General features: G+C 46.8%; 1 protein-coding gene across 4 annotated transcripts in view; it reads left to right on the forward strand.

Moving 5' to 3' along the window:
- Positions 1-12,798, forward strand: part of AGTPBP1 (ATP/GTP binding carboxypeptidase 1) — a 455,468-nt gene that overhangs the window by 172,083 nt on the left and 270,587 nt on the right. For all 4 annotated transcript variants that reach the window (XM_063913782.1, XM_063913781.1, XM_063913783.1 and 1 more), the window contains one exon: positions 4,001-4,132. In XM_063913782.1, coding sequence (XP_063769852.1) covers positions 4,001-4,132 — 132 coding nt within the window. The remainder of the gene's footprint in view (positions 1-4,000; positions 4,133-12,798) is intronic.

Here is a 12,798-nt window from a genome sequence, read left to right on the forward strand (position 1 = left end):
ATGGGCAGATTCCTTATCTACGGAAAATTGACACCTTAGATAGGGACGCCATTCAAATGACCATAGAGCATATCAAAGATGCTGCCTTGTATATGAGGGATGCTCAGAGAGACATTTGTTTATTAAGCTCCAGGATAAATGCTATGTCTATTTCTGCTAGGCGGCTCTTGTGGACCCGACAGTGGACGGGAGATGCCGATTCAAAGCGGCATATGGAGTCCTTGCCTTACAAGGGGGTTGAGGTGTTTGGAGACGGCCTCCCGGATCTTGTCGCTACGGCTGGTAAGTCAAATTTCTTACCTTATGTCCCCCCGCAGCATACAAAAAAGGCACCTCATTATCAAATGCAGTCCTTTCGTTCCAATAAAAACAAGAAGGTACGTGGATCATCCTTTGTTGCCAGAGGGAAAGGCAGGGGAAAAAAGCTGCACACAGCTAGTTCCCAAGAGCAGAAGTCCTCCCCTGCGTCTGCAAAGTCCACCGCATGACGCTGGGGCTTTCCGAGGGGAGGCAGATCTGGTGGGGGCTCGTCTTCGGTTTTTCAGCCACGTCTGGGTTCATTTGCAGGTGGATCCCTGGGCATTAGAGATTGTTTCTCAGGGATACAGGCTGGAATTCGAAGACTTGCCTCCTCGCCGATTTTTCAAATCGGCTCTGCCGGCTTCCCCGTCAGAGAGGGGAGCTAGTGTTGGCAGCAATCCAAAAATTGTATATTCAACAGGTGATTGTCACAGTTCCTCATCTCCAGCAAGGAGAGGGATATTACTCAACCCTGTTTGTGGTCCCGAAACCGGACGGTTCGGTCAGACCCATTTTAAACCTGAAATCTCTGCACCTGTACTTGAAGAGGTTCAAGTTCAAAATGGAATCACTCAGGGCGGTCATCGCCAGCCTGGAGGGGGGGGGGGGATTGGATGGTGTCCCTTGACATAAAGGATGCTTACCTTCATGTTTCGATATTTCCCCCGCATCAGGCGTTCCTGAGATTTGCAGTGCAGGACTGTCACTACCAATTTCAGACGTTGCCGTTTGGGCTTTCCACGGCCCCGAGAATTTTCACCAAGGTAATGGCGGAAATGATGGTGCTCCTGCGCAGGCAGGGGGTCACAATTATCCCATACTTGGACGATCTCCTCATAAAGGCGAGATCTCGGGAGAGGTTGCTGGACAGCATGTCTCTGTCCATGAAGACGTTGCAGATACACGGCTGGATTCTCAATATACCGAAGTCCCAGCTAGTCCCTACAACGCGTCTGACCTTTTTGGGGCTGATTCTAGACACAGACCAGAAAAAGGTTTTTCTTCCGATCGAAAAGCTTCAGGAACTCATAGCCATGGTCAGGAACCTATTAAAACCCAAAAAGGTTTTAGTGCATCATTGCACGCGGGTCCTGGGGAAGATGGTGGCTTCCTACGAGGCATCAAAGGATCACCCTGTCTCCCAGGACCAGGGTATCTCTCCTGTGGTGGCTGAACAGTGCTCACCTACTAGAAGGTCGCAGGTTCGGCATTCAGGACTGGGTCCTGGTGACCACGGATGCAAACCTCCGAGGCTGGGGAGCAGTGACACTGGGAAGAAATTTCCAAGGTCTCTGGTCAAGCCTAGAGTCTTGTCTCCACATCAACGTCCTGGAGTTGAGGGCCATATACAACTCCCTGCGTCAAGCGGAGGAATTGCTTAGGAGAAAACCGGTTCTGATTCAGTCAGACAATGTCACGGCAGTGGCTCATATAAACCGCCAAGGCAGAACAAGGAGCAGAATGGCCATGGCAGAAGCGACCAGGATTCTACGCTGGGCGGAAGGCCATGTAAGCGCGCTGTCAGCTGTGTTCATCCCGGGGGTGGACAACTGGGAGGCGGACTTCCTCAGCAGGCACGACCTGCATCCGGGAGAGTGGGGACTTCATCAAGAAGTCTTTGCACAGATCACGGATCGTTGGGGACTGCCTCAAATCGACATGATGGCATCCCGTCTCAACAAAAAGCTAAAGCGGCATTGCGCCAGGTCAAGGGACCCTCAGGCGGTAGCGGTAGACGCACTGGTGACACCTTGGGTGTTCAGATTGGTCTATGTGTTTCCTCCTCTTCCTCTCATAACCAAGGTGTTGAAAATAATACGAAGAAACAGGGTCAGAACAATACTCATTGTTCCGGATTGGCCACTGAGGACTTGGTATCCGGAGCTGCAAGAGTTGCTCGCAGGGGATCCGTGGCCTCTTCCTCTAAGGCAGGACCTGCTGCGGCAGGGGCCCTGTCTGTTCCAAGACTTACCGCGGCTGCGTTTGACGGCATGGCGGTTGAACGCCGGATCCTAGCGGAAAAAGGGATTCCGGAGTAAGTCATTCCTACCCTTATCAAGGCTAGGAAAGACGTGACGTTAAAACATTATCACCGTATATGGCGGAAATATGTTTCTTGGTGTGAGGCCAGAGCTGCTCCTACGGAGGAGTTCCATTTGGGCCGTCTACTTCACTTCCTTCAAACAGGAGTGACTTTGGGCCTAAAATTAGGGTCCATAAAGGTCCAGATTTCGGCCTTATCCATTTTCTTTCAAAGAGAATTGGCCTCTATTCCTGAAGTACAGACCTTTGTGAAGGGAGTGCTGCATATTCAGCCTCCCTTTGTGCCTCCGGTGGCGCCTTGGGATCTTAACGTGGTGTTACGTTTCCTCAAGTCACCTTGGTTTGAATCACTCAAAACTGTGGAGTTGAAATACCTCACGTGAAAAGTGGTCATGTTGTTGGTGTTATCTTCGGCAAGACGTGTTTCCGAATTGGCGGCTTTATCACATAAAAGCCCATACTTGGTTTTTCACGTGAATAGGGCAGAGTTGAGGACTCGCCCTCACTTTCTGCCAAAAGTGGTCTCATCTTTTCATGTGAACCAACCTATTGTCGTGCCTGTGGCTACACGGGACTTGGAGGATTCCGAGTCCCTGGATGTAGTCAGGGCTTTGAAGATTTATGTGACCAGAACGGCTAGAATCAGGAAGACTGAAGCTTTGTTCGTTCTGTATGCGGCCAACAAGGTTGGCGCTCCTGCTTCAAAGCAGACTATTGCTCGCTGGATCTATAACACGATTCAGCAGGCGCATTCTACGGCAGGATTGCTGTTACCGAAATTGGTTAAGGCCCACTCCACTAGGAAAGTGGGCTCTTCTTGGGCGGCTGCCCGAGGGGTCTCGGCATTACAGTTGTGCCGAGCAGCTACTTGGTTGGGGACACCTTTGCAAAGTTCTATAAGTTTGATACCCTGGCTGAGGAGGACCTCCTGTTTGCTCAATCGGTGCTGCAGAGTCATCCGCACTCTCCCGCCCTTTTGGGAGCTTTGGTATAATCCCCATGGTCCTTACGGAGTCCCAGCATCCTCAAGGACGTTAGAGAAAATAAGATTTTACTTACCAGTAAATCTATTTCTCGTAGTCCGTAGAGGATGCTGGGCGCCCGTCCCAAGTGCGGACTTATTCTGCAAGACTTGTATATAGTCATTGCTTACATAAGGGTTATGTTATAGTTTATCGGTGGAACCGTGGCTATGTTGTTGTTCATACTGTTAACTGGGTAAGTTTATCACAAGTTATACGGTGTGATTGGTGTGGCTGGTGTGGATTTCTTACTTAGATTTACAAAAATCCTTCCTCGTACTGTCCATCTCCTCTGGGCACAGTTTCCCTAACTGAGGTCTGGAGGAGGGGCATAGAGGGAGGAGCCAGTGCACACCCAGAGTCCAAAGCTTTCTTAAAGTGCCCTGTCTCCTGCGGAGCCCGTCTATTCCCCATGGTCCTTACAGAGTCCCAGCATCCTCTACGGACTACGAGAAATAGATTTACCGGTAAGTAAAATCTTATTTTTTTCTCTTGAAGAAGAAACCCCCAAAATTATTAGTAATGGAGAACTTAATCCTTTAGTTGTTCATAATATAGATTAGACCGTTCTCTTTTTATTTAGTGTCAGCCCATTAAGTGATTAAATCACCTATTTGTTTCTTTTTTTCCCACAGATAAAAAGTTTGGAATAAAAGCGCGGGTTAGTGGAGCACTGAACATCTCTCTGAACCTGGTGAAACAAAGCTTACAATATCCTAAGCTATTACTGCCGTGTCTGCAGGTGCTACGTGTGTACTGTATGAATTGTAAGTTTTGGAATTTTGTCCTGGGAAACTACAATGTAGAAAGCTTATGACCATTGCCCTCTGCTATGACACCAGTGTTAATTTTGTCGACAAAAATTTTGACCAAAAGTATTTGTCGACTACAGTTTTTTTCATGACTAAAATTAGAGTAAAATGAAAACTGAGAATCGTTGACTAAATCCTAACTAAAAAAAAAAAAAAAAGCGACTAAAACTAAACTGGAAATCCTTGTTAAAATTAACACTGTATGACACAGATGAGTTCTATTGCTAAACATGGTAAAACCACTGGGTTTTTTTGTAACGCACCTAAGGGCAATAATGATAAATGGTGCTATCTTGGTGACATTAAGGCATTGCAGAAAAAAGCCAGAAGGGGAGACGGTCAGGATCCCAGCGGTCAAAATACCAATGCCGGAATCCTGACACTGCTCGGAATGCCTTCACCAGCATCCCGAATAGGGTCACAATACTGGCGCAGGAATCCTGACCTCCGGGATCCCGAATGAGCGTGTGCCTACCCGTCTGACAGGTAAGCCACGGGAGGGGGAGGTTAGGTTTAGGCTGCGGGGAGAGGGGTTAGGTGGGCATTGTGGGGGACAGTAAGTATACTTACCTTCCCCCTGTCGGGATTCTCAACATCTGGATGCCGCGGTCCGTATTCTGACCGGCGCCATATCAATCCCAACCCGCCATAAGGTTAGAGCAAAAACTGATGTTTACAATTCACACTGTTGCAATGGGATTTCATCCTTTTAGATCACTATTAAGTTAGTACAATGACAGTTATTAACACTGTTATAATAGTGACCATCTTTCAGTACAACAATAGTGAAACAAAATGTTTTTTTTTCTTCCTCCTCCTTTGCTTTACCTAGAAATAAGTTTAATTTTTTCCAGTGTCTAGTGGTTTTGATTTTGAGGAGTGGATCTGTAATACTAGTAATGACTGCACAGTAAGTGTACGTGCTGATATTTTCGAGGTTGAATGTACTTCTCTAATTTAGGCGCTCAGGGTAGATTTCTGCCAGTCAGGTTTGTCCTTCACAAAAAAACGGGTCTGTTTATAAAGACTGGTGCTCAAGATCAGGGGTTAAAGTAGGGGGAACGAGGTGGAACTAAGATCCACCACCTGTAATTGTAGGGGGAACTAGTTCCACCTTCTCCATTTCCCTGCACAGTAATTCCAACCGAAAAACCTGCCCCATCACCCACATCAATTAATGATGCAGGCAGCGCTAGTGTTACTGATGAGCTGCAGCCACCTCCCCCTTCCTCAGGTCCTGGTGGCTCCATGGTCCTCCATGTACAGCCCGCCTCTCCTAGTACTCACACATGCTGTGTTATTGGACAGCAATTATTCCCTCCTCAGGTCCCAGTGGCTTCGTTTTCCGGCATGGTGTATGTGAGGTCATGCTGTCACCACTGCTGAAGCGAAGAGAAGCCATGAAGAGGAGCAGGCTCTGTGCATCTTGCAGACACGATGAGAGGTGGCTTGAGGGACAAGAGAGGTGGGGAAGTTGCTGGAGGGATACAGGCAGTGAGCTGCTGGAGTGACAGAGGCAGAGATATGTATAAGGGGCACACTGTGGACATTATGTATAAGGGGCCCTACTATTGTGGACATTGTGTGTAAGGGACACTATTACTGTGAGCGTTCTGTATATAGGCAACACTGCTACTGTGGGCATTTTGTGTATAAGCATCACTACTTTGGTCATTATGTGTATAAGGAGCACTACTGTGGACATTGTTTATAAGGGGCACTACTGTGTGGCATAACATGTATAGAGGGTACCTTTGTATAGTGCAATGTGAATAAAGGTCACTACTGAGTGATGTAACCTGAATAAGGGGCATTACTGTGGTGTAATATGAATCAGGGGTACTACATGCGAGGTAATGTGAATAAGATTGTGCTACTGTGTGGTGTAATGTGAATTGGGGGTACTAATATGTGACCACGCTGCTTCTTTGTGAGATCAGTGTCCCTTTATAAAGTATGAGAAGTAGGGCACTAATTTATAGTTTGCAGGGGGGTGCCAAAAACACTAGCACGGGCGCTGGCTCTGCTTAATGTGAGGGGGAGGGGGGGTAGGTGGCGGGTTAAATGAGTTCCACCAACTCTCCAGGACCACTTTAAACCCTGCTCAAGATACTGCACAAAAAAGCTGCCTTGACACATTTCAAGTAGATTGTAAACTGACATACCTTAGAAGACAAACCCCTGACTGGTTGCTTTAGGTTAGAGTTTATACATACCCATTACATTAGAAACATCTTTTACCTATCCATCATTTTACTTCCTTAGCCACCAAATTGTACTATAAAAAATACAATGTATGCTTATGAAAATGTGTGTGCATGTGTATTGTGCAACATATGAGCCAATATTTATTTAAGAAAAATTAAAATCTACATTAATGTGATAATTTGCCAATAGTTAGAGAAAATATTATATAAGTCACATTCATTACATTAGGAAAATGTAGGAGTATTTTTAATCATGGAAATATACGTATTGTGTTCATTTGTTGTATAATTGCTCCATGCTATAGGGCGGTATCCAATTAGCCACGGTAATTTACAGCGGCTAATTGACTCGCCCAGGGCTAACCTATTAGCCCAGATTCTGGCACTTACTGTATCAGGGATTTTGTTTCCGCTTCCTCATGCATGTGAAACCAAATCCCCAATATGTAAATGTGTAAAAGAAGGTCTTATAATAGATTTGGGGGTATAGTGTTTGCTTCCTATTAAAAAAAAGAACACGTTACTCTAGATAATTCCTATTGTACATAGGTGTGGTAAAAAATATCAGCATTCAGAATGTTGACATGGTCTGTCAACTTTACGTTATGTTGACATTTCAAGTGTTGACAGACACTTTTTTTATTTATTTTTATTAACCGTTTCTTATATAGCACAGCATATTCTGTTGTGCTTTACAATTGAATAACAGTAATAGAACAAAACTGGGTAAAGCAGACAGATGTAGAGGTAGAAAGGCCCTGCTCACAAGCTTACAATCTATAGGGAAATAGGCATTGATACACAAGGACAGATGATACCTATTGCATAATGGTCCACCAAATTGCAAAGGTTCTTAATGGGCTGTTTGATATGGTCAGTCAGCAATGTTGGCCAAGGGTCAGGAGTATGTGAAACTGAAGAAAAACACAATATGTGAGATTATGTGTGGACTGCCTGGAGGGGATGTAATTAGATTGGGAGGCATTGAAGGTTATGTGGGTGAGTCTGGAATTTGATAAGCTTGCCTGAAGAGGTGAGTTTTCAGGGAAAATTTGAAGGTTTGGAGACTAGAGGTGAGTCTTATTGTGCGTGGGAGGGCATTCCACAGAGTAGGTGTTGCCCAGAAAGTCCTGTATTTTTGAGTGGGAGCAAGTAATAGCAATTAGCGTGTGGATGAAAGACTCGCATCTTGTGCAGAACAGAGTGGTTGGGTATGGAAATTTTTTGAGATGAGTGTAGAGGTTTATGTTGGTGTAGTTTGGTCAATAGCCTTGTTTGTAAGTAAAAGTATTTTTTATTCAATACGGCAGAATACTGGTAACCAACGGAGGGACTGACAGAGTGGATCTGCAGACGATAAACGTCTAGCAAGGAAAAACAGCCTTGCAACTGCATTCAAAATACATTGTAGTGGTGAGAGCCTATTTTTGGAAAGACAAGTCAGAAGACTATTGCAATAATCAATGCGGGAGATAATGAGTGCATGAATTAGAGTTTTTGCTGTGTCTTGTGTAAAATATGGTCGTATTTTGATATATTAGAACAAAGAAGAGTAACTCTGCGCTTAGAGACACCTTATAAATTTAATTACGTGTGGTCTGTCATGTAGAATAAATAACTCAGTGAGACTTTATGTATTGATATTTTTTATCTAAGATTGTCAACATGTAACATTTATCACAACATGCAAATATTAGTAATTTAGTAGCTTTTATATATAAAATCTAGTTAATAGTAGATAAGTAGTTAAAAAACTTGTAATTCAGCACTAAAAATTACACTTTGTATAACAGTATAATTGAATGTTTATAAACACATAGTAACAAGGTGTAAAACGTTACTCTCCTATTAGCTATTTATATATAGTTACACTGGCGTCCCAGTGTGTTACTAAAATGAATGTCCCGCAAAAGATTCACAGTAATTAGAGTCTCATTAAGACAGCATTGGCTTAAGTATAATTACCCTTGTGTTGGTTCCTGAAGGTTCCGTTTGGCAATTTTACACGTGGTATACTTGTTGCTCAATGATACTGTACAGAACAGCCCCGCTGGGAGATAGATATGTCCCCACTCTCCCGTCGATGCTGCCCACTGTTACACTCTGCGGCTTATTGATTGTATGATGGTGTACGGTCCTCACAGCGGAGGTCAGCCCAGACTCACCCGGTATACAGCAGCAAGTCCCTGTGATGGTTAATGCTGATGCTGTTTGGTGGGGTCTTGTACATTCACCTGTGATGTTGTTCGGTGATCTGGACCTTTGTAGCAGAAGGCGCGGGGTTCAGCCGAAGATAGCCGGGTGTATTTGCAGCGGTGTGCGGGAGCTGTTCGAAGTGGCGGTAAATAGCAGTCGGAGAGTAACTTCAAAGAAGTGGGCGTCAACGCGTTTCGTCTCCTAGCAACTGGAGACTTCCTCAAGACGTCTTATGTGGAGGCGGAGCAAGGGCCGATCAATGTGATGTCACCCCCTGCGGGGTCGACACCTGAATGGATGGACATGTGGAAGGAATTACGTGACAGTGTCAACTCCTTACATAAAAGGTTTGACGACATAGCAGATGTGGGACAGCCGGCTTCTCAGCTCGTGCCTGCCCAGGCGTCTCAAAAGCCATCAGGGGCTCTAAAACGCCCGCTACCTCAGATGGCAGACACAGATGTCGACACGGATACTGACTCCAGTGTCGACGATGATGAGACTAGTGTACATTCCAATAGAGCCACCCGTTACATGATTACGGCAATGAAAAATGTGTTGCACATTTCTGATATTACCCCAGGTACCACAAAAAAGGGTATTATGTTTGGGGAGAAATAACTACCAGTGGTTTTTCCCCCTTCTGATGAATTAAATGAAGTATGTGAAGAAGCGTGGGCTTCCCCCGATAAGAAACTGGTAATTTCTAAAAAGTTACTAATGGCGTACCCTTTCCCGCCAGAGGATAGGTCACGTTGGGAGACATCCCCTAGGGTGGATAAAGCGCTCACACGCCTGTCAAAGAAGGTGGCACTACCGTCTCCGGACACGGCCGCCCTAAAGGAACCTGCTGATAGGAAGCAGGAGGCTATCCTGAAGTCTGTTTATACACACTCAGGTATTATACTGAGACCAGCTATTGCTTCAGCATGGATGTGCAGTGCTGCAGCTGCGTGGTCAGATTCCCTGTCAGAAAATATTGATACCTTAGACAGGGACACTATATTGCTAACCGTAGAGCATATTAAAGACGCAGTCTTATACATGAGAGATGCACAGAGGGATATTTGCCGGCTGGCATCTAAAATAAACGCAATGTCCATTTCTGCCAGGAGAGGATTGTGGACTCGGCAGTGGACAGGAGATGCAGATTCTAAAAGGCACATGGAAGTTTTGCCTTACAAGGGTGAGGAGTTGTTTGGGGATGGTCTCTCGGACCTCGTTTCCACAGCGACAGCTGGGAAGTCAGCATTTTTACCCCATGTTCCCTCACAGCCAAAGAAAGCACCGTATTATCAGGTACAGTCCTTTCGGCCCCTGAAAGGCAAGCGGGTTAGAGGCGCGTCCTTTCTGCCCAGAGGCAGAGGTAGAGGGAAAAAGCTGCAACATACAGCCAGTTCCCAGGAACAAAAGTCCTCCCCCGCTTCCTCTAAGTGCACCGCATGATGCTGGGGCTCCACAGGCGGAGCCAGGTACGGTGGGGGCCCGTCTCAAGAACTTCAGCAACCAGTGGGCTCGTTCACGGGTGGATCCCTGGATTCTACAGTTAGTATCTCAGGGGTACAAGCTGGAATTCGAGACGTCTCCCCCTCGCCGTTTCCTCAAATCTGCCTTGCCGACTGCTCCCCCGGACAGGGAGGCAGTGCTGGAGGCGATTCACAAGCTGTATTCTCAGCAGGTGATAATCAAGGTACCCCTCCTTCAACAAGGACGGGGTTACTATTCCACAATGTTTGTGGTACCGAAACCGGACGGTTCGGTGAGACCCATTTTAAATTTAAAATCTTTGAACACTTATATAAGAAGGTTCAAGTTCAAGATGGAATCGCTCAGAGCGGTGATTGCAAGCCTGGACGAGGGGGATTACATGGTATCACTGGAAATCAAGGATGCTTACCTGCATGTCCCCATTTACCCTCCTCACCAGGAGTACCTCAGATTTGTGGTACAGGACTGTCATTACCAATTCCAGACGTTGCCGTTTGGTCTGTCCACGGCACCGAGGGTATTTACCAAGGTAATGGCCGAAATGATGATACTCCTTCGGAAAAAGGGAGTTTTAATTATCCCGTACTTGGACGATCTCCTTATAAAGGCGAGGTCCAGGGAACAGTTGTTGATCGGAGTAGCACTAGCTCGGGAAGTGCTACAACAGCACGGCTGGATCCTGAATATTCCAAAGTCGCAGCTGGTTCCTACAACGCGTCTACTGTTCCTGGGGATGGTTCTGGACACAGAGCAGAAAAAAGTGTTTCTCCCGGAGGAGAAGGCCAAGGAGTTGTCGTCTCGAGTCAGAGACCTCCTAAAACCAAAACAGGTGTCGGTGCACCACTGCACGCGAGTCCTGGGAAAGATGGTGGCTTCTTACGAAGCAATTCCATTCGGAAGGTTCCATGCAAGGATCTTTCAGTGGGATCTGTTGGACAAGTGGTCCGGGTCGCATCTTCAGATGCATCAGCTGATAACCCTGTCTCCAAGGGCCAGGGTGTCGCTGCTGTGGTGGCTGCAGAGTGCTCATCTTCTAGAGGGCCGCAGATTCGGTATACAGGACTGGATCCTGGTGACCACGGATGCCAGCCTTCGAGGTTGGGGGGCATTCACACAGGGAAGAAATTTCCAAAGACTATGGACAAGTCAGGAGACTTCCCTACACATAAATATTCTGGAACTAAGGGCCATTTACAATGCCCTAAGTCAGGCAAGACCCCTGCTTCAACACCAGCCAGTCCTGATCCAGTCAGACAACATCACGGCGGTCGCCCATGTAAACCGTTAGGGCGGCACAAGAAGCAGGATGGCGATGGCAGAAGCCACAAGGATTCTCCGATGGGCGGAAAATCATGTGGTAGCACTGTCAGCAGTGTTAATTCCGGGAGTGGACAACTGGGAAGCAGACTTCCTCAGCAGGCACGACCTCCACCCGGGAGAGTGGGGACTTCATCCAGAAGTCTTCCAAATGATTGTACACCGTTGGGAAAGGCCACAGGTGGACATGATGGCGTCCCGCCTCAACAAAAAGCTAAAAAGATATTGCGCCAGGTCAAGGGACCCTCAGGCGATAGCTGTGGATGCTCTAGTGACACCGTGGGTGTACCAGTCGGTTTATGTGTTCCCTCCTCTGCCTCTCATACCCAAGGTACTGAGAATAATAAGAAGGAGAGGAGTAAGAACTATACTTGTGGTTCCGGATTGGCCAAGAAGAGCTTGGTACCCAGAACTTCAAGAAATGATCTCAGAGGACCCATGGCCTCTGCCGCTCAGACAGGACCTGCTGCTGCAGGGACCCTGTCTATTCCAAGACTTACCGCGGCTGCGTTTGACGGCATGGCGGTTGAACGCCGGATCCTGAAGGAAAAGGGCATTCCGGAGGAAGTCATCCCTACGCTGATTAAAGCTAGGAAGGAGGTGACCGCAAACCATTATCACCGCATATGGCGAAAATATGTTTCGTGCTGTGAGGCCAGAAGGGCCCCAACGGAGGAATTTCAGCGGGTCGATTTCTGCACTTTCTACAGTCAGGGGTGTCTATGGGCCTAAAATTGGGTTCCATTAAGGTCCAGATTTCGGCTCTGTCGATTTTCTTCCAAAAAAGAACTGGCTTCACTGCCTGAAGTTCAGACGTTTGTTAAAGGAGTGCTGCATATTCAGCCCCCTTTTGTGCCTCCAGTGGCACCTTGGGATCTCAACGTGGTGTTGAATTTCCTTAAGTCACATTGGTTTGAGCCACTTAAAACCGTGGAACTAAAATATCTCACGTGGTCATGCTGTTGGCCTTGGCTTCGGCCAGGCGTGTGTCAGAATTGGCGGCTTTGTCATGTCCCCAATTTCTTCCTAAGGTGGTATCAGCTTTTCATTTTAACCAACCTATTGTGGTGCCTGCTGCTACTAAGGACTTGGAGGATTCCAAGTTACTGGACGTAGTCAGGGCCCTGAAAATCTATGTTTCCAGGACGGCTGGAGTCAGGAAAACGGACTCGCTGTTTATCCTGTATGCGCCCAACAAGCTGGGTGCTCCTGCTTCAAAGCAGTCTATTGCTCGCTGGATCTGTAGTACGATTCAACTTGCACATTCTGCGGCTGGACTTCCGCATCCTAAATCTGTAAAAGCCCATTCCACGAGGAAAGTGGGCTCTTCTTGGGCGGCTGCCCGAGGGGTCTCGGCTTTACAACTTTGCCGAGCTGCTCCTTGGTCGGGTTCAAACACGTTTGCTAAATTCT

This window comes from Pseudophryne corroboree, chromosome 1 (assembly GCF_028390025.1).
Source record: "Pseudophryne corroboree isolate aPseCor3 chromosome 1, aPseCor3.hap2, whole genome shotgun sequence".
Taxonomy (NCBI): domain Eukaryota; kingdom Metazoa; phylum Chordata; class Amphibia; order Anura; family Myobatrachidae; genus Pseudophryne; species Pseudophryne corroboree.